This window comes from Delphinapterus leucas, chromosome 10 (assembly GCF_059928025.1).
Source record: "Delphinapterus leucas isolate spDelLeu-1000000601 "Yukka" chromosome 10, BTC_Dleu_Yukka2, whole genome shotgun sequence".
NCBI classification, from domain to species: domain Eukaryota; kingdom Metazoa; phylum Chordata; class Mammalia; order Artiodactyla; family Monodontidae; genus Delphinapterus; species Delphinapterus leucas.
This window is the reverse complement of record NC_143138.1, coordinates 13,650,492-13,670,521: the sequence shown is the minus strand read 5'-3', so window position 1 is coordinate 13,670,521 and position 20,030 is coordinate 13,650,492. Positions and strand designations below refer to the sequence as shown.

Below are 20,030 nucleotides of genomic sequence, written 5' to 3'. Positions count from 1 at the left end.
CTGTGCACTCGTGGGTGTTTGAAATTATGAAAAGGGGTTTATCCTAATTGTAACTGAGACATTTGATTCTGAGACAACTCTGTTTTTAAAATTTTACTTGTTATGGGGATTGAGTAGGAATACGTTAAGAATATTCTAATAAACGTCACTTATAACACTTTTCAGGGATACTAAGGTAGGAGTAAGTGTGGGTCTTAAACTTATAAAAAACACAAAGGTATAGCAAAAGGGTCTGATAACATGTAGCTTACTGTTAAGGGTCGACTTCCTAGATTGCTTGTTCTGGATGATGATGAATATTGAACACTTTAACGTGTTTGGTGCTGGTGTTAAATTGTATCATTAAAAACAGAATTTTAAAAGATTTCAGAGAAATTTCTTAATAGTAAAAATTGTGGTTTATAATACTAGGTAGCTCTCTACTTACGGTTACAGGTCTTGGCCTTACTTTTACCTCCCACCGGTTTTCCCCCAGATATGTACCAAAAAGAGCTTGGTTTTCAGATTCCTTTGTGAGGAGCAGGGGTACTTGCAGGCAGATTTAAGATTAGAATTCAGGTCACACGCCTGGCCATTTAACCTAATCCTTCGGTTGAGTGAAGTTAAACACACATGCTTTCTGTTTTTCCTGAAGATAAATGTCTTTGAGTGCTTTCTAGATCTCCTCAAAAGAAAGTTACTACATAAAATAAAAGAAATTTGTAAATACAGATCATTGGATGGTCTGGGCAGAGTTTAGAAAGGAGCTCATATATTCTGAGTGGCAAAAGCCAAAAATCACACCTTATTTTTAAAATGTACTTAGATAAAAATCTAATTTGGGGGAGATGATGCCTTAACAACGTAACACCTATGATCCAATTTGTCTTAGAGCTGGTATGATTTCAGACTGTGTGGTTTTGTTTTAAAGCATGATAGTTTCATTTCCCCCTATCTAAAGTACTTTCAGCTTTTTGCCCCACCCATTTAATTTAAAAAGAAAGTACATTTGTAGCTTTTGAATTGGATCAAAGGTGTTTGGGGGTTTCTTAATCAACACTGAAGGTATTAATATTGGCAGATACTACCAAAGAAAAGTATCCAGGAATATACAAAAGAATACTTTAAGGATTTTTTTTTTTTAATCTTAAAATAAGGACTTTCTTTAATCCTTACTGGAACTTTTGTGAACTTGTAGACTACCTGGTTGCTGTCAACTATCCTAGGCGGTCACCCCTCTGTTTTGCAGCAACCGCCGAGTCATCATGAATAGCAAGGAGCTCCATGACATGGCATGTTTTGTACTAATGTATTTTGGTTAAATGTCCAGTGGTTTCTGGGCAAAAATGAAGTTTTTGGGTTGTGTAGTAGAGGCTTGAAAGAAGAATGAGCGATCTGGCACTGTTAGTTAATGGATGTTTGCCATTGCTTGTCAGGCCAACCGGCTTGTGCAGTCATGCAGTACCTGTGACTTTCGCATGTGTTCAACTGACTTGTAATTTCCTGTTTTGACTTATTCTGGTTTAGCTCTGCTGAGGTATATCTAAAGTTCACATTTTTTTCCTATTAACTTCTGATCTTTAAAATGGCATCTTGCTTCAAGTTGTGGAGACAAGAGTCCATTGTCTTATTCAACTAACTGAAGGGTAGTAACTTAAGAATTGTAGAAGCAAAAATGAAGAACAGCACCAAATGATTAAGTTGATCATCTTCACTTGCCTTCTTTCCTACCCCCTAACTCTTAGCCCAGATGCATTTAGGAAATGGTATCATTTTTCTAGTGGGAGTGAACAGGTCAGTAAAGAGAATGTGCTTAGTTCTTGTCACCTGTTCAGTCTCCTTTCCCCTTTCCTTTTTGTGCAGATTGTCAGGCCCAGAAAGTCAGCTCTGGAGAGGTCAAGCTGCTTTTCTTAATAGCCACCACAAAAAACTTGAGCCCATGGGCAAACCAGAACCTTGCCTCTGGAAGAATCTACTGCCACCTCCTGGTGAGAAGGGAACTACTTATTTTTGCCCTTTTTTGGGGGGTGTGCTTCAGAGGTTTTGTCTTCTGGTTTGGAGCTAAGGGAATCCACTCATTTTATCTTCCTAGATACAGTTTGTCTTACAAGTCAGTTTCTGCATTTAGCTATTTTTAAAAAAGGGGAGGAAACCCCTTTATTCAGTAGCTTAAATCAGGAGTCTGCAAACGTTTTCTGTAAAGGACCATATAGTAAATATTTTAGGTTTTGTTGCTGCAGGTTCTTTGTTTTGTTTTTATAACCCTTTAAAAAATGTAAAAATCATTCTTAGCTTGCCGCCTATATGAAAACAGGCTGAGGGCTGAATTTGGCCCACAGACCGTGGTTTGCCTAATCTTGGTTTATATGATAGTGTAGGGTTTTTTTTTGTTGTTTTGGTAGCTTCTGTATGATACTTTGTCCCAAATAACTATGTCCTGCTTGGATTCTGATGGCAAAAGAGTGTTCTCAGTTTTGAAAAGGAGGGATATTTAATGGCTGAATACCTAACTCATTCCAGAAGTCTCTGAGTAGTTTTGACTTTTATTTTATCTTTATTTGCGTTATCCTAGATGTTTAATTAATACTGTTAGTGAAAATAGAAATGGAAATAGTTGATAGGAAAAAAATGTGCTGTAATACAGTCAGGGCCTCTGGATTTGAATCCCTATTCTGCCAGAACTTGGACAAGTTCTCTCTGCTTAATTTACTCATCTGTAAAGTGGAAAGGTTGGGAGGGGTTAAATGAGATAATATAAGGAAAGCTCTTAGAACAGAGCCTGGCATATAGAGTAAGGACTCATTTGAAATTGTTGTGATTAAGTAGAACCTTTTGATTTAAATGTTTTATCGTCTCTGAATTTTGCTGCCTCTTAGTAGAGGTATTTTTCTTTTATGTACCAAAGTTCAATCTTTTATAGGTTTGTACTAGATTTAAAAACTTGTTTTCTGAGTGATGAGGCCAAACCTTTAAACTACCTTAAACTACGTAAAAATACATTATTTTTAACATGTTCCTCATAGAAATGCCAGTCATTTAAGTGTATAGGAAAATAAATCCAAGTGTTAAATTATTTAATGCATAGTAGGTTTTTTTGTTTGTGATGAGAGGCCCTTGTGTGTGATAGTTTATCAATTTACTCACCAGTTTTTCAGATAATGACAAAAAAGCCCAGGTGTTGTCTCCATTTCCCGGAAAGTCCTTTGATGAGGCAGTTACCTATTACTTGAAGTGGAATGGTCTGATGTCACTAATTAAAACCATTTCATTAGGCACAGAATATTATTGGAAAGATGTGATGAACTTGTATTTTCAAAAATGTTTTATTTGTAGCTACTTGGCTAATGGTCGTGATTGTTTTATATATATTTCCCTTTTAGATATCTGTTTTTGTTTTTTTTAAGATATTTACTGGACTATAATTGCTTTACAATGTTGTGTTAGTTTCTGCTGTATAACAGGGTGAATCTGCTATATGTATACATATATCCCCATATCCCCTCCCTCTTGCGCCTCCTTCTCACCCTCCCTATCCCACCCCTCTAGGTGGTCACAAAGCACCGAACTGATTTCCCTATGCTATGTGGCTGCTTCCCACTAGCTGTCTGTTTTACATTTGGTAGTGTATATATGTCCATGACACTCTCTCACTTGGTTGCAGCTTCCCCTTCCCCCTCCACGTGTCTCAAGTCCATTCTCTACGTCTGCATCTTTATTCCTGTCCTGCCCCTAGGTTCATCAGAACCTTTTTTTTTTAGATTCCATGTATATATGTTAGCATACGGTATTTGTTTTTCTCTTTCTGACTTACTTCACTCTGTAAGACAGACTCTAGGTCCATCCACCTCACTACAAATAACTCAATTTCATTTCTTTTTATGGTTTAGTAATATTCCATTGTATATATGTGCCACATCTTTTTTATCCATTCATCTGTCAATGGACAATTAGGTTGCTTCCATGTCCTGGCTATTGTAAATAGAGCTGCAGTGAACATTGTGGTACGTGACTCTTTTTGAATTATGGTTTTCTCAGGGTATATGCCCAGTAGTGGGATTGCAGGGTCATATGGTAGCTCTACTTTTAGTTTTTTAAGGAACCTCCATACTGTTCTCCATAGTGGCTGTATCAATTTACATTCCCACCAACAGTGCAGGAGGATTCCCTTTTCTCCACACCCTCTCTAGTATTTATTGTTTGTAGATTTTTTGATGATGGCCATTCTGACTGGTGTGAGGTGCTACCTCATTGTAGTTTTGATTTGCATTTCTCTAGTGATTAGTGATGTTGAGCATCTTTTCATGTGTTTGTTGACAATCTATATCTTCTTTGGAGAAATGTCTGTTTAGGTCTTCTGCCCATTTTTGATTGGGTTGTTGTTTTTTTGATACTGAGCTGCATGAGCTGCTTGTATATTTTGGAGATTAGTCCTTTGTCAGTTGCTTCATTTGCAAATATTTTCTCCCATTCTGAGGGCTGTCTTCATCTTGTTTATGGTTTCCTTTGCTGTGCAAAAGTTTTTAAGTTTCATTAGGTCCCATTTGTTGATTTATGTTTTTATTTCCGTTTCTCTAGGAGGTGGGTCAAAAAGGATCTTGCTGTGATTTATGTCATAGAATGTTCTGCCTGTGTTTTCCTTTAACAGTTTTATAGTGTCTGGCCTTACATTTAGGTCTTTGATCCATTTTCAGTTTATTTTTGTGTATGGTGTTAGGAAATGTTCTAATTTCATTCTTTTACATGTAGCTGTCCAGTTTTCCCAGCACCACTTATTGAAGAAGCTGTCTTTTCTCCATTGTGTACTCTTGTCTCCTTTATCAAAGATAAGGTGACCATATGTGTGTGGGTTTATCTCTGGGCTTTCTTTCCTGTTCCATTGATCTATATTTCTGTTTTTGTGCCAGTACCATATTGTCTTGATTACTGTAGCTTTGTAGTATAGTCTGAAGTCAGGGAGCCTGATTCCTCCAGCTCCGTTTTTCTTTCTCAAGATTGCTTTGGCTCTTCGGGGTCTTTTGTGTTTCCATACAAATTGTGAAATTTTTTGTTCTAGTTCTGTGAAAAATAGCAGTGGTAATTTGATAGGGATTGCATTGAATCTGTAGAGTGCTTTGGGTAGTATAGTTATTTTCACAATGTTGATTCTTCCAATCCAAGAACATGGTATATCTCTCCATCTGTTTGTATCATCTTTAATTTTTTTCGTCAGTGTCTTATAGTTTTCTGCATACAGGTCTTTTATCTCCTTAGGTAGGTTTATTCCTAGGTATTTTATTCTTTTTGTTGCAGTGGTAAATGGGAGTGTTTCCTTAATTTCCTTTTCAGATTTTTCAACATTAGTGTATAGGAATGCAAGAGATTCTGTGCATTAATTTTTTTAATTAATTAATTTATATTTTTGGCTGTGTTAGGTCTTCGTTGCTGCACGCGGGCTTTCTCTAGTTGTGTGAGTGGAGGCTACTCTTCATTGTGGTGCGCGGGCTTCTCATTGCGGTGGCTTCTCTTGTTGCAGAGCATGGGCTCTAGAGCACAGGCTCAGTAGTTGTGATGCAGAGGCTTAGTTGGTCTGCAGTATGTGGGATCTTCCCGGACCAGGGCTTGAACCCGTGTCCCCTGCATTGGCAGGCAGGTTCTTAACCACTCTGCCACCAGGGAAGCCCCTGTGCTTTAATTTTGTATCCTGCTATTCTACCCTATTCATTGATTAGCTCTAGTAGTTTTCTGGTAGCATCTTTAGGATTCTCTATGTATAGTATCATGTCATCTGCAAACAGTGACAGTTTTACTTCTTCTTTTCTGATTTGGATTTCTTTTATTTCTTTTTCGTCTCTGATTGCTGTGGCTAAAACTTCCAAAACTATGTTGAATAATAATGGTGAGAGTGGGCAACCTTGTGTTGTTCCTGATCTTAGCGGAAATGGTTTCAGTGTTTCACCCTTGAGAACAATGTTGGCTGTGGGTTTGTCATATGTGGCCTTTATTATGTTGATGTAGGTTCCCTCTATGCCTGCTTTCTGGAGAGTTTTTATCATAAATGGGTGTTGAATTTTGTCAAAAGCTTTTTCTGCATCTATTGAGATGATCGTATGGTTTTTATCCTTCAGTTTGTTAATATGCTGTATCACATTGATTGACTTGCGTATACTGAAGAATCCTTGCATTCCTGGGATAAACCCCACTTGATCATGGTGTATAATCCTTTTAATGTGCTGCTGGATTCTGTTTGCTAGTATTTTGTTGATGATATTTGCATCTATGTTCATCAGAGATTGGCCTGTAGTTTTCTTTCTTTGTAACATTTGTCTGGTTTTGGTATCAGAGTGATGGTGGCCTCATAGAATGAGTTTGGGAGTGTTCCTCCCTCTGCTATATTATGGAAGAGTTTGAGAAGGATAGGTGTTAGCTTTTCTCTAAATGTTTGATAGAATTTGCCTGTGAAGCCATCTGGTCCTGGGCTGTTGTTTGTTGGAAGATTTTTTTTTTTTTCCCGGTACGCGGGCTTCTCACTGTTGTGGCCTCTCCCACTGCGGAGTGCAGGCTCAGCAGCCATGGCTCACGGGCCCAGCCGTTCCGTGGCATGTGGGATCCTCCCGGACCGGGGCACGAACCTGTGTCCCCTGCATCGGCAGGCGGACTCTCAACCGCTGCGCCACCAGGGAAGCCCTGTTGGAAGATTTTAAATCACAGTTCCAATTTCAGTGCTTGTGATTGGTTTGTTTATATTTTCTGTTTCTTCCTGGTTCACCTTTGGAGGGTTGTGCTTTTCTAGGAATTCCAGGTTGTCCATTTTATTGGCATATAGTTGCTTGTAGTAATCTCTCATGATCCTTTGTATTTCTGCAGTGTCAGTTTTTACTCCCCCTTTTTCATTTCTAATTTTATTGATTTGAGTCTTCTCCTTTTTTTCTTGATGAGTCTGGCTAATGGTTTATCAGTTTTGTTTATCTTCTCAAAGAACCAGCTTTTAGTTTTATTCATCTTTGCTATTGTTTCCTTCATTTCTTTTTCATTTATTTCTGATCTGATCTCCGTGATTTCTTTCCTTTTGCTAACTTTGGGCTGCTTTTGTTCTTCTTTCTCTAATTGCTTTAGGTGTAAGGTTAGGTTGTTTATTTGAGATTTTTCTTGTTTCTTGAGGTAGGATTGTATTGCTATAAACTTGCCCCTTAGAACTGTTTTTGCTTCATCCCATAGGTTTTGGGTTGTTGTGTTTTTATTGTCATTTGTTTCTAGGTATTTTTTGATTTCCCCTTTGATCTCTTCAGTGATCTCTTGGTTATTTAATAACGTATTGTTTAGCCTCCATGTGTTTGTGTTTTTTACAGTTTTTTTCCTTTTATTGATAAGTAGTTTCATAGCATTGTGGTCAGAAGAGAAACTTGATATGATTTCAGTTTTCTTAAATTTACCAAGGCTTGATTTGTGACCCAAGATATGATTTATCCTGGCGAATGTTCCATGAGCACTTGAGAAGAAAGTGTATTCTGTTATTTTTAGATGGAATGTCCTATAAATATCAATTAAGTCCATCTTGGTTAATGTATCATTTAAAGCCTGTGTTTTCATTTTGGTTGATCTATTCATTGGTGAAAGTGGGGTGTTAAAGTCCCCTACTGTTATTGTGTTACTGTCGATTTCCCCTTTTATGGCTGTTAGCATTTGCCTTTTATATTGAGGTGGTCCTATGTTGGGTGCATAAATATTTACAATTGTTACACCTTCTTCTTGGATTGATCCCTTGATCATTATGTCGTATCCTTCTTTGTGTCTTGTAATGGTCTTTATTTTAAAGTCTATTTTGTCTGATATGAGAATTGCTACTACAGCTTTCTTTTGATGTCCATTTGCATGGAATATCTTTTCCATCCCCTCACTTTCAGTCTGTGTGTGTCCCTAGGTCTGAAGTGGGTCTCTTGTAGACAGCGTATGTATGGGGTTGTTTTTGTATCCATTCAGCCAGTCTGTGTCTTTTGGTTGGAGCATTTAGTCCATTTACATTTAAGGTGGTTATCGATATGTATGTTCCTATTACCCTTTTCTTAATGTTTTGGGTTTGTTTTTTAAATCTTTTCCTTCTCTTGTGTTTCCTGCCTACAGAAGTTCCTTTAGCATTTGTTGTAGAGCTGGTTTGGTGGTGGTGAATTCTCTTAACTTTTGCTTATCTGTAAAGGTTTTAATTTCTCTGTGGAATCTGAATGAAATTCTTGCTGGGTAGAGTAATCTTGGTTGTAGGTTCTTCCCTTTCATCACTTTAAATATGTCCTGCCACTCCCTTCTGGCTTGCAGAGTTTCTGCTGAAAGATCAGCTGTTAACCTTATTGGGATTCCCTTGTATGTTATTTGTTGCTTTTTCCTTGTTGCTCTTAATATTTTTTCTTTGTATTTAATTTTTGATAGTTTGATTAATATGTGTCTTGGCCTGCTTCTTCTTGGATTTATCCTGTATGGGACTCTGTGCTTCCTGGACTTGATTGACTATTTCCTTTCCCATGTTAGGGAAGTTTTCAATTATAATCTCTTCAAGTATTTTCTCAGACCCTTTCTTTTCTTCTTCTGGGACCCCTATAATTTGAATGTTGGTTCGTTTAGTGTTGTCCCAGAGGTCTCTGAGACTGTCCTCAATTCTTTTCATTCTTTTTTTTTTTTTTTTTTTTATTCTGAACTGCGGTAGTTATTTCTGCTCTTTTACCTTCCAGGTCACTTATCCGTTCTTCTGCCTCAGTTATTCTGCTATTGGTTCCTTCTAGAGAATTTTTAATTTCATTTATTGTGTTGTTCATCACTGTTTGTTTGCTCTTTTGTTTCTCTAGACTCTTGTTAAGTGTGTCTTGTATTTTCTCCATTCTGTTTCCAAGATTTTGGATCATCTTTACTGTCATTACTCTGAATTTTTTTGGGGTAGGTTGCCTATTTTGTGTTCATTTATTTGGTCTTGTAGGTTTTTACCTTGCTCCTTAGTCTGTAATATATTTTTTAGTCGTTTCTTTTTTTTTTTGGGTGGTGCTGTATTCCTGTCCTACTGGTTGTTTGGCCTGAGACATCTAGTGCTTGAGTTTGCAGGCAGTTGGATAGAGCCAGTTTTTGATGCTGAGATGAGGACTTCCGGGAGGCCTCACTCAGATTGATATTCCCTGGTGTCTGAGGTTCTCTGTTAGTCCAGTGGTTTGGACTCAGAGCTCCCAACCACAGGAGCTCAGCCCTAACCTCTGGCCTGGGAACCAAGATCCTGCAAGTTTTGTGGCACGTTAAAAAAAAAAAGAGAGAGAGAGAAAAAGGAGCAGTACAGTATCAAAGAATAAAAAAGAAAATAAAATTAGAAAGATAAATATATTAGGAAAAATAAAACTGTAGTTGAAACAACTGCAGCAAGTTAAAATAAAACTACAACCGAAAAAAAAAGGGGGGGGCAACAAGCCAAAAGGAGAGAACAATAACAAGGTATAAAGAATAAAATAAAATTAGAAAAATAAAAGATTTATTAGGGAAAATATAAAAGAATCGGAACAATGAATCAACAAGGTAAAACAGAACCCCAATGTAAAAGAGGAAAAAAGAAAATAAAAAAGCCTTGGCTATGGGAGTCAAAAAAAGCTTGGCGGAGTTTAGGCAGGGGTGGAACTGAGTCAGGAGCAGAGTTTAGCGTTGGGCAGGGCCTAGGCAGGGTGACTGTTCAAGCGTGGGGCGGGGCCTCTGCTTAGGACCTGCTTGGAAGGGGTGAGGCAGCACCTCCAAAGGAGGGCCTCCAGAGCGTGGAGTTCCTAGGGCCCTGGTTGAGGGTGTGTGGGAGGGGTTTAGGCCCAGCGCATTGGAAGAGGTCTCAGAGTGGATCTCTGAGGGTAGAGGTGGGGCCCTGGGTGGGGGGGCAGGGGCGGGGCTTGGGCTCTGCGTGGCAGGAGGGAGGCTCCGAGGGCAGAGGATTAGGCCCGGGAGCCCAGCAGGTGTCCTGGTGCCCAAGTGGACAGGGAGAGCACGGGCCCTGTTCCCTTCTGTTCCTTTGTGCCCTTCCCCCACCTTCTCCCCCGTAGCCACTGGACCCCTAACCGGGGTGGGTCCTGCTGCTGTAGGAACCCCTCCCTTCCCCTAGCCACACCTCAGGGGTGCCGGTCCCAGAGTTCCGGCCTTTACTTTTGCTCCCCCTTCCCTCCTTCCCAGTCCCTCAGGACCCATGCAGCTAGAGGGGCCCTTGGTGGGCAGAGGATCAGGCCCGGGATCTCAGCAGGCTCCCAGGGGCCCAAGTGGGCAGGGGAAACCTGGGCACGCTCCCTTTTGATCTTCTGCCCTCCCAGTGGTTCCCCAATTTCCCCCTTCGGGTGTGGGATCCCTTCCCCTCCCCCAGCCGCCCCTCAGGGGCGCCAGTCCCGTCCAGCCTCCACTTCTCCTCTGCCTTCACTCTCCCCACGCCCCCTGTCCTACCTGGTCGCTGGGGGTTCTTCCCGTGTCTGTGGTTCCCCACTGGTGCCTGGTAGGTGCCCTAGTGGTGAGGAGACGCGAATTCTGCGTCCTCCTAGTATGCCATCTTAACTCTGCCCTCTCTGTAATATATTTTTAAAGGATTCTTCTGTGTTGCTAAGCCCAGTTGAAAGTCTTGCCACCAGATACAATTTACTGTGTTTACTATTGGAAAAAGGATGGTAGAACGCCTCTTCCGTCTAAAGATATTTCAGTTTCCCTGCCCGTTTGCTTGTGACTTAAAGAATAAACTTTTACACCCAATTTTCAAACAGATTGTGAAAGGAAAGTGACAGTATCTTGTAGATAACTTTTAGTGGATTAAGTTGCTTTAGGCTTTTATTGTGTCTCCTATTGCTAGTTTGAAAGGTCTCTTAGGGACTCCTTTTCTTGTCCTTGTTGTTTGATTACTGTTAATTATCTATTAATACCATCTCTATAATGTAGATCTCTAAAAATAAGAGACTAAGCCAGGTCATGTTTCTCCTTCCTGAATTAGTGTTAGTCTTAAAGGACGTTGAAAATTGTGGCCAGTTGTAATTTAAAATTTTCTTAGCTGCAATAACTATTATGCTGATGTTTTGTTTTTTTTAATTAATTAATTTTATTTTTGGCTGCGTTGGGTCTTTGTTGCAGCGAGCGGGAGCTACTCTTCATTGCGGTGGCTTCTCTTTGTTGCAGAGCGTGGGCTCAGTAGTTGTGCCTTGTGGGCTCTAGAGCACAGGCTCAGTAGTTGTGGCACATGGGCTTAGTTGTTCCGCAGCATGTGGGATCTTTCCAGACTAGGACTCAAACCCATGTTCCCTACATCGGCAGGCAGATTCTTAACCACTGTGCCACCAGGCAAGTCCCTATGCTCATGTTTTTTGAGTTAATCTCTTGATGTTGAGAAGAGAAATGAAAAGTATAAGGAATGGATTTTACGTGGCTAGAAAGATTTGGACTGGGTGGTTAGGAGAAACTTGGCTGCTAAATGACTATCTGTAGGTTGTAAAATGTGACAAATAATAGCTTAGGTTAAATTCAGATTATTGAAACTAGATTCAGTATAACTGCATTAGAATTTGAATACTTTATAATAGAGATGCATTGTTAAAATAAGTAATGTTAGAATGGATATATTAAAAAGCTGAAACTAACTGAAAGATTAGAATGGCATCTAGGTTTTTACTATTTAGTGTTTAAGATTTTTTTATATTTATAATTAGATATTCTTTAAGTCTCATGTGAAGTCTTGGGTTCTTAGCCCTTGTTCTTCACTTGGGCTTGGATGGAGTAGGGGGAAAACTGATTAGGGAATCTATATGAAATGAGACTTCCAGAAAGTGTGGCGAGACTAGTGATACGGGAGTTCACAGACCCCTGGAAGAAAACTAAGGGTCAGTGACAAGCTTCAACAAAATAAAGGCAGCCGAAAGAACAGACAGAAATCAAAACAGCAGTGTATTCTGGGAGAATAGGGCTTCAGAACCTTAAAACTGAAGATGAGTTATGTTTGATATTTATAGTTAGCAATCCCGTAAAGTTTACATGAGAAAGATTTTATAATCTGAATACTACTATTTAGTAGAGGGTAATGTGAAGAAAGGAGAGTTGAGGGAATTCCCTGGTGGTCTAGTGGTAGGGCTCTGTGCTCTCACAGCTGAGGGCCTGGGTTCAGTCCCTGGTCGGGGAACTAAAATCCTGCAAGCGACACAGCGTGGTGCAGCAAAAAAACAAACAAAAAAACAGTTGAATAGAACTGAAGTCAAAACTCAAGTAAACTAATAGGAATAGAGAGCATTATATAAGAAGAAGGAAGGCTATATAATATTTATAAGGAGAGGTGTCTCTGGTTATTATGATATTACAAATTGGTGAGACGATATACAGGAATTTTTTTTCCATTACAGATGAGTTCTGAGTTAGGATTGCAGAAGAGCCTTGCCCCACCTCAGCCTTTTTCATTAACCCTTGAACTCAGGTTAAATGAAATTTGAAAAGCTAATATATTCACAGCACCTTACAGATTGGATGTGCTTGATAGGTGTATAGTATTGAATTTACTTCTGGCCCCCAAATTGAGTATTTATTCTAGATCTCAGTGACATTTTGATAGTGTTTTTGTTGTGAGGTGTTTTGTTTTTGTTTTGTTTTTGCCATGTTTGCCAAATGAAGAACCCTTAGTTCTTGAGGAGAAAAAAAGTCCAGTCATTTTAACCAGTCCAGGTTTAAAGATTCACTCCTGTAATCCTTGAATTTAACTTCATTACTTAGGATCATCTGGTGTAGACTTTGCTTTGGCTACGAGGAGTATTTTAAAGATTTTAATGCCCCATTTGTTTTGTTGCTTTTTCTGATAAGCCCTTCATTAATTTTTATTTCTTTGACTACTCTTCTGCTTCTCTTCATTTAGTTGGCTTTGTGTTATTTATCATTCCAGAGGATGGTTCAGTTTTCCCATGCTCTTGGCTAACTTCACAAGTTGTTTTTTGGAGGAAGGACTATTAGTGTGGCAACAAAAATAATATTTGTTTAAGTTGAAGCTGTTATATCAAGCAAATGTATTATTTTTTTTTTGAATTCTAGGATTATTGATGTCCTTTTTTGAAACTTGCCACAGCGTATTCATATGTGGGAATAAAAAGCTGGTTGACTAGTGCAGCTGTAGAAAATTAAAATCATGCACCAGCTAATCTGTGCACTGTACAGACCTGTTGCCTACCTTCACAGAGCTGATCCTCCAGGGGAGGTGATAGACTGTGATTACCATCCCATATGACAGATTGCCTGTAGGAAGTACAGGGTGCTGTTGGTGCATTTAAGTGAGTGACTGTCCTAGACTTGGAGGATCAGAGATTTTCTGTAGGAAAACTTAAACATCAAGTTATAATGATGGCAGTTATGCTTACCACTGAAGCCTGTGGAAGTGGAGAGAAAGCTATTCTGGTAAAGTAGGATTTGAGTATTCACTGCTTAGTAGACCTTTACTCAGTGTACCTCTTCCCCCTCATGGTTGGTTGGTTTGTTTGCTTGCTTATTTATTTATTTATTTTTTTTGCAGTACGAGGGCCTCTCACCGTTGTGGCCTCTCCCGTTGCGGAGCACAGGCTCCGGACGTGCAGGCTCAGCGGCCATGGCTCACGGGCCCAGCCGCTCCGCGGCATGCGGGATCTTCCCGGCCCAGGGCACGAACCCGTGTTCCCTGCATTGGCAGGCAGACTCTCAACCACTGGGCCACCAGGGAAGCCCTGCTTGCTTATTTTTAATATCACAAAACATTCTTTCTTCAAGTCCATATAGGAAGCTGATTTGCCCCATTCCTGTAAAGACCTGAAGCATATTATCTCAATAACTCTTGAAAAGGTAGACCTTCTTTGGTGATTGTAAAAGGAACCTTTTCTTCCATAAGAAAACTATTTTTCCCCTTTTCTAGCTTCCTTCACTTTTTCTCAGTTTTCCATTAGTGGCTGAAGTACTTTGAAACTCATAAAAATTGCCCGCCAGGGAAGTACTTCTCCAAATCTATATGATAGACAGGGTCCCTTACATCTTCAGTCTACCCTATTCTGTGCATAATCAGGAGATTTCTTTTCCCTAACAGCTTTTTAAACTTCTAATATCTGGTAGTTGGTTATTTACTACAAATAAGCATGTTAAGTCTTTAACTGGAAATGAAAGAGATTCAAAGATAGCCTTTTATGTTTTACTTTTGTTTACTTCTATATTTGATTTTCAGAATTCATATTATAAAGTAGGTATTTATGAAAGTTGGTATAATGGTATGACATCTTTGATGAGATAATCTCAGAAACAGTTTATTTTGTAGTTAAGTTTATACTCAGGGTTATGTTTATCATGGCCTTAATTGGGAAACTTGTCAGAGTTTTTAGATGATTTTAGTACAGTGGTTCTCAAACTTTAATTTGCGTAAGAATCACCTTAAGAGCTTGTTAAAACAAATGTACGTTTCTAACATGCTCTTAGGTGACACCAAACCAAGGCTGCTGGTCTGAAGATTCCAATTTGAGAACCACTTTTTTAGGCTTTTTTATAGTCACTAGATAAGCCACAGAACAAAAGGTTACACGTACATTCTCACACATACACGTACGTGCACACACACATGATTAAAGGGGAATTTTGAAGGATCGAAATAGTTATTTCAGGTCTATCAGATTTTGCATTTATTAACAGCGTTACGAGAAGCTTGGATGGCACATGCCAAGGACATTCCTACATGTGAGTCTTTGCACCTTTTGCTTTCTCAGCCTATAATACTTGTCTGCTAGAAACGTACATGGCTCATTTCTCACTTTTTCAGGTCTTTGCATATATAAAATGACTATCCCCATTTTGCTTCCCTGCTTTATTGCTGCCCATAGCACTGAATCACCATATCATGTGTTACATGTTATACTTATTTGTCTCCCTAACTTAGAATCTAAGCTCCAAGAGGGCAGGAACCTGTTCCCTGCTTTTTATCCCTAGTTTTCTTGCCTGACATGTAGTATGTGATCAATAAGTATAGATTAAATGAAGAAAAGCAATGTTTGCCTTTTACCTCTGTGAGCTAGATAAGATTTTAAAATATTCATCAGGGTAAGCCTCTTTCCTGGTCTGTTTATGTACTGTGTTACAGAGATAAAAGTTGGATGTAACTTTTGGATAGTGAGTGCTTCCCCAAGTGTGGTATATGTGTTCCATTGTTGCTAAAGAAGATGAATCTAACTGATACGTGGACTGACTTTTTATTTTTCATGTTAATTAGAAAACAAATTTAACAAGTACACTAAGGACCCAACAGGAAACAGTTCTACAGATGGTTCAGCTGAAATATCTTTAAGAAAGAGTCTACTCAAAGATATGGTGGTGATTAAAGGAATACATGCAGGATAGCAGGATACCCAGAGACTAGCAACAGTGGGAAGCTGCTACCATCCCTAGGACTGGATGGATAAAGGGAAGAATCTGTGCAACTGGATTGGAGGAAGGGCTACCTGGCTGGAGGTGTAGTTTTGGAGAAGGGGCGCTTGAGCAGAGGGAGCACAGGAAGAAAGACTTCTCTTTCCTCCCATACTCTAATATCTAATATCCTCCAGAATCTCTCATGAGCCAATCCAGAAGCCAGTTCGTTGAGACAGCCAGTCAGGAATGGTGTCAGGGCAGTGCAAGTGAAGACCAGTACAGCATCAAATTTGTGATTTGGAAGATTTTATTGTATAGGAAAAACTGTTTATTAAGAGAAATAAAATAAATAGATAGAAAGAAAACCATTAAATAACAGTACAGGTAAAAATCATGGCTACAGTTTGGGAAACACTGGGGAAATAGTTGTTAATCCACGTTGTATTCAGCACAGTCCACTATAAGATTTGTTTTTCTGATTCATTAAATAGCATTTTAGTATTATGATATATTTTAATTATTGTCTGACTAGTGCTCCACATGTATGTTTTCCAGATAACTGAATATTAAGATTTAAGTATACATAATTTTATTCACCTCTTGTAGAGGGATTTCTTCCCTGAAATGTATTGTGATTTCCTGAAATGTATCTAATTTCCTAATCTCTTTAATGAGATTGGTGGTTCTCAAACTATAGCATACATCAGATTCACTTGGGAAGGTTTGTGAAAACAGGTGAGCCCTATCTCCTGAATTTAGTAGGGCTGGGGTTGGGCCTTAGGTAATGCAGATATAAATGGTGAAGGGACTACATCTTGGGAACCACTAGTACTAGGGTATACTGAGCTTAATTTAACTTTTCTTGATGACTTAGGGTCATTTACCCTATAGAGCCATATTGAAGTAAGGGGATATTTCTTTTTAATAATGGTTCCAGGTCAATTTTAGCATCTGTATTTAATTTTGTCAGGTGCATCATGCTGTCATTCATTGTGCCATTAGTAATTCCTCTCTCACTGTAATTTTTTTAGAAATTTATTTATTTTATTTATTTATTTTTGGCTGCATTGGGTCTTCGTTGCTGCATGCGGGCTTTCTCTAGTTGAGGCAAGCGGGGGCTACCCTTCGCCGTGGTGCGGGGACTTCTCATTGTGGTGGCTTCTCTTGTTGCGGAGCACAGGCTCCAGGTGCACGGGCTTCAGTAGTTGTGGCCCATGGGCTCAGTACTTGTGGTGCACGGGCCTAGTTGCTCTGCGGCATGTGGGATCTTTCCGGACCAGGGCTCGAACCCGTGTCCCCTGCATTGGCAGGCGGATTCTTACCCGCTGCGCCACCAGGGAAGCCCTCTCACTGTAATTTTGTACTAAGCTGCTCTGGGCTGAGACTAAATAAATTGGTTACATTTTAGTTTAGAAAAGAGAAGGTCTCCAAGCAAAATACGTGAGTTTCAACGAAGGAGCTTTTTTTTTTTTAATCCATTTTGACTGGTCAATTTTTACTGATTATTCTCCACAATACCTAATGCTGCCACATAAGTGACCTTTGGTTAAGTACGGTGCTAATTTTAAGTTGTTCTCTATTTGCCTCCTTCAGTGACTAGAGATCACAGGAATCTCTGATACTTTTAGTAGCTAAACCCCTTAGAGGAAGTCTACAAAAGATTTATTTTACACTAAGTTCTTGTTGTAGTGCCTTAACATCGCTTTGTATCAAGTGTGTTTTTTTTTTTTCTTATTTAAACTGTGTTATGTATTGAAAGCACTTTCAAGTCTTTTGGAATATGGGGAGGGGGTAAATAAATATTTAAATATAAATAATTAGCAAAATAATAAACATGAATGTTTTTATAAATGTTAAATCTTGGAGTAGGTATAGAATCTTTCTTTCCAAAGAAACTAATACTGTGTAACATTGGCATAGAAAAGGGGAACAGTGAATTTGTGTTTTTCAGTAGTGAGTATTCTAGGGCTGCTGGCTTCATGTGTTAGAGATCTTACACAATGTAGATCCTGTTCAAAGTTTCTGTTTGGAGGAAAAGTAATTACTTTTTTCCCAGTTGTTACCTACAGCTCTCAGATAATCAGGAAAATACTATTCAAGTGCTTATATCAGAGGTGTCTTCCATCTTTCCTATTGACAGAATTTTTCAAGGCCTCTTTGTCTTGGGTTTGCTTTCAAGGTTTATGTGTTCTGCCTTAACTTTACTGTTTTTTTTTTTTGTACCTGCTGATTCATTCTTTCCCTTCCGTGACTTTCTCTCTGAAATCCTATTCTGTGAAGGGAATTGTTGCCTAAAACTGATTACCTCACCCCAGCTTGTTTCTGCTAATTTTTTTTCTCATTAGTAATAAAATTATCAGTGTATGTTTCTGTTAATATTTAGTAAATTGTGAAGTGCTTTCACATTACTTCATTTGATCTTCATTATAATTCCTATCAGGTTAGAGTAGGAGAGAGTGTTATTCTTATTTACCTAGAGTAAATCGCAGTACAGCCTGCCAACCCCGAAGTCAGTGCTTTTACTCTATCCTGGATATACCACAGCAGTTGTGTTTGTACCTGGGCAAGTTACTTAACTTCATTGTCTCTCTTCATCTGTAAAGTGGCACGGTTAAAACCAATTTCATAAAGTTATTGTGAGGATTAAATTGCTGACAACAGTGTCTGTTCTATGATGAATGTTAATAATGCTGGTAGTTGTTATACCACATCTTTTTCTCCCTTTAAAAGTTACTGTAATAAAATTCTTGGTTTTCAGGCAACATTTGATATAACAAAATTTTACCATCAAAAAAAAATCTTAGATTATTTCTTGAGTTTATTATGTTGGATTAGTTGTCTTATTGCCTTTTAAAAAATTCTCATTTTTATTTGTCTAAATTTTTCTTAAAGAATGTGCAATAAAATATTTGAGGAAGTTGTTGAAGGTTTTTATTGCTTCTTTTAATATGCTGGGATCAAGATGGATGCCTTTTGTCTGGGATTATAACATTTTAGTGCATATCTTATTACTAAATCTAAAATTTATATTGCTTAGTTGAAGACCTGTGAGTTTTTTAAAGATTAGAATAGTATGGCCATTTGGGACAGTTATTGGCTCATGGACATATGCATATGAAAGAAAGAAAAAAGTAGGAATTTTATAAAGTATAGAATTTGTAAAATACATTACGTCAACATTAACTCACATAACTGAATTTTAGGAAACTTTGTTGGAAACAGTTGTGTTGGCTTTCTATAAATAGGTACTTATTTAAAAGATAAATTTCTAAAACTGCCTTACATATTTTCCCCCCAACAGGGCATTCTCAGCAGGGTTACAGAATCTGTTAAGAATATTGTGCCAGGATGGTTACAGAGATACTTCCACAAGAGTGAAGACGTATGTAGCTGCTCAACAGACACAAGAGAGGTGGCACAGTGGCCGGAAAATAGGGAAGATGACCATATAATATATGCTGATGAGGAGAACCCTAACATTCATGATGGGAGAAGCACTCCTGAGCCAACAGTCAGTAATACAGAAGGTAAATGGAATGTGGATATTTTGTTGTGAATGATAGGTTTTCATGCCTTAATTTAAAATATGTTTATGTTACCTGGCTATGGTAAATCTACTTGTGTAGTACAGAAACGATGTTGGAGGAGGGTGATGATCACCTTCAAATTAGAAATCTTTTTTATTTATCAGCTTTTTTGTTTATTAAGGGAGGCTGAAATGTATCAGTTGAGAGTGCAAGCTCTGCTGTTAGACTTTGGGTTTGAATTTTCATACCACCAATTGTTAGTCATGTGGCTTTGGTCAAGATAATCTTTGTTCTCCTCTGTACCCTCAGAAGTGGTTTTGAAAAAAGTAAAGTTGAAGCCCTTTGAGTAGGTCGTGGCACTAAAGGAGCAGCGTGGCAGTGCTTCCCACAGCACACGGACTTGGGTATGGTGTCACTGCAGTTGTCTTCCGTCCTCTGCAGCTAGTGCAGCTGGGCCACTTCATTAATCTTACCACTGAGTGACCCTGCATTTTAAATGCTTTTTTGGATCCGTTTGTGGCGTTTTTGTGGGGTTTACAAGTATTAAATAGCTTCATTGTAACCCATGAATGTGACATATTTGGGAATATTACTCTATCATTTTTCACTTTATATATTTTTTACAGCTTTAGTGAGATGTACTTCACATAACAATAGGACTCACCCATTTAAATTGTATAGTTTAGTGGTTTTTGGTATATACAGAGTTGTTCAGTCACCACAGTCAATTTTAGAACATTTTAATCACCATCCTTCCCTCCCCATCACCGCAAAATCCTATACCCATTAGTAGTCCCTCCCCATCCCTACCCCTCCAGCCCTAGGCAACCACCAATCTGTATACTGGACATTTCATATAAATGGAATCATAAAATATGTGGTCTTTTGTAACTGGCTTCTTTCACTTAGCATAATGTCTTCAGGGTTCATCCATGTCATAGCATGTATCAGAACTTCCTTTTTATTGCCAGGTAAATAGCTCATGGAATGGAGAAACTACATTTTATTTATCCATTCATCCGTTGATGGACATTTGTGTTGTTTCTACTTTTTGGGTATTATGAACAGTGCCAGTTTGAGTATTACTATGCACGTTTTTGTGTGGATATGTTTTCTCTTGGGTATATACCTAGGAGGAGAATTGCTGGGTCATCTGGTAATTTTAAATTTTGAGGAAAAACTGTTTTT

At 38.6% G+C, this 20,030-nt stretch overlaps 1 protein-coding gene across 2 annotated transcripts in view; it reads left to right on the top strand.

Annotated features, from left to right (window-relative positions):
* The window catches only part of NUP153 (nucleoporin 153), a 75,883-nt gene that overhangs the window by 1,460 nt on the left and 54,393 nt on the right, over positions 1-20,030 (top strand). For both annotated transcript variants that reach the window (XM_089918386.1, XM_022586730.3), the window contains exon 2: positions 18,617-18,842. In XM_089918386.1, the coding sequence (XP_089774512.1) occupies positions 18,617-18,842 (226 nt within the window). The remainder of the gene's footprint in view (positions 1-18,616; positions 18,843-20,030) is intronic.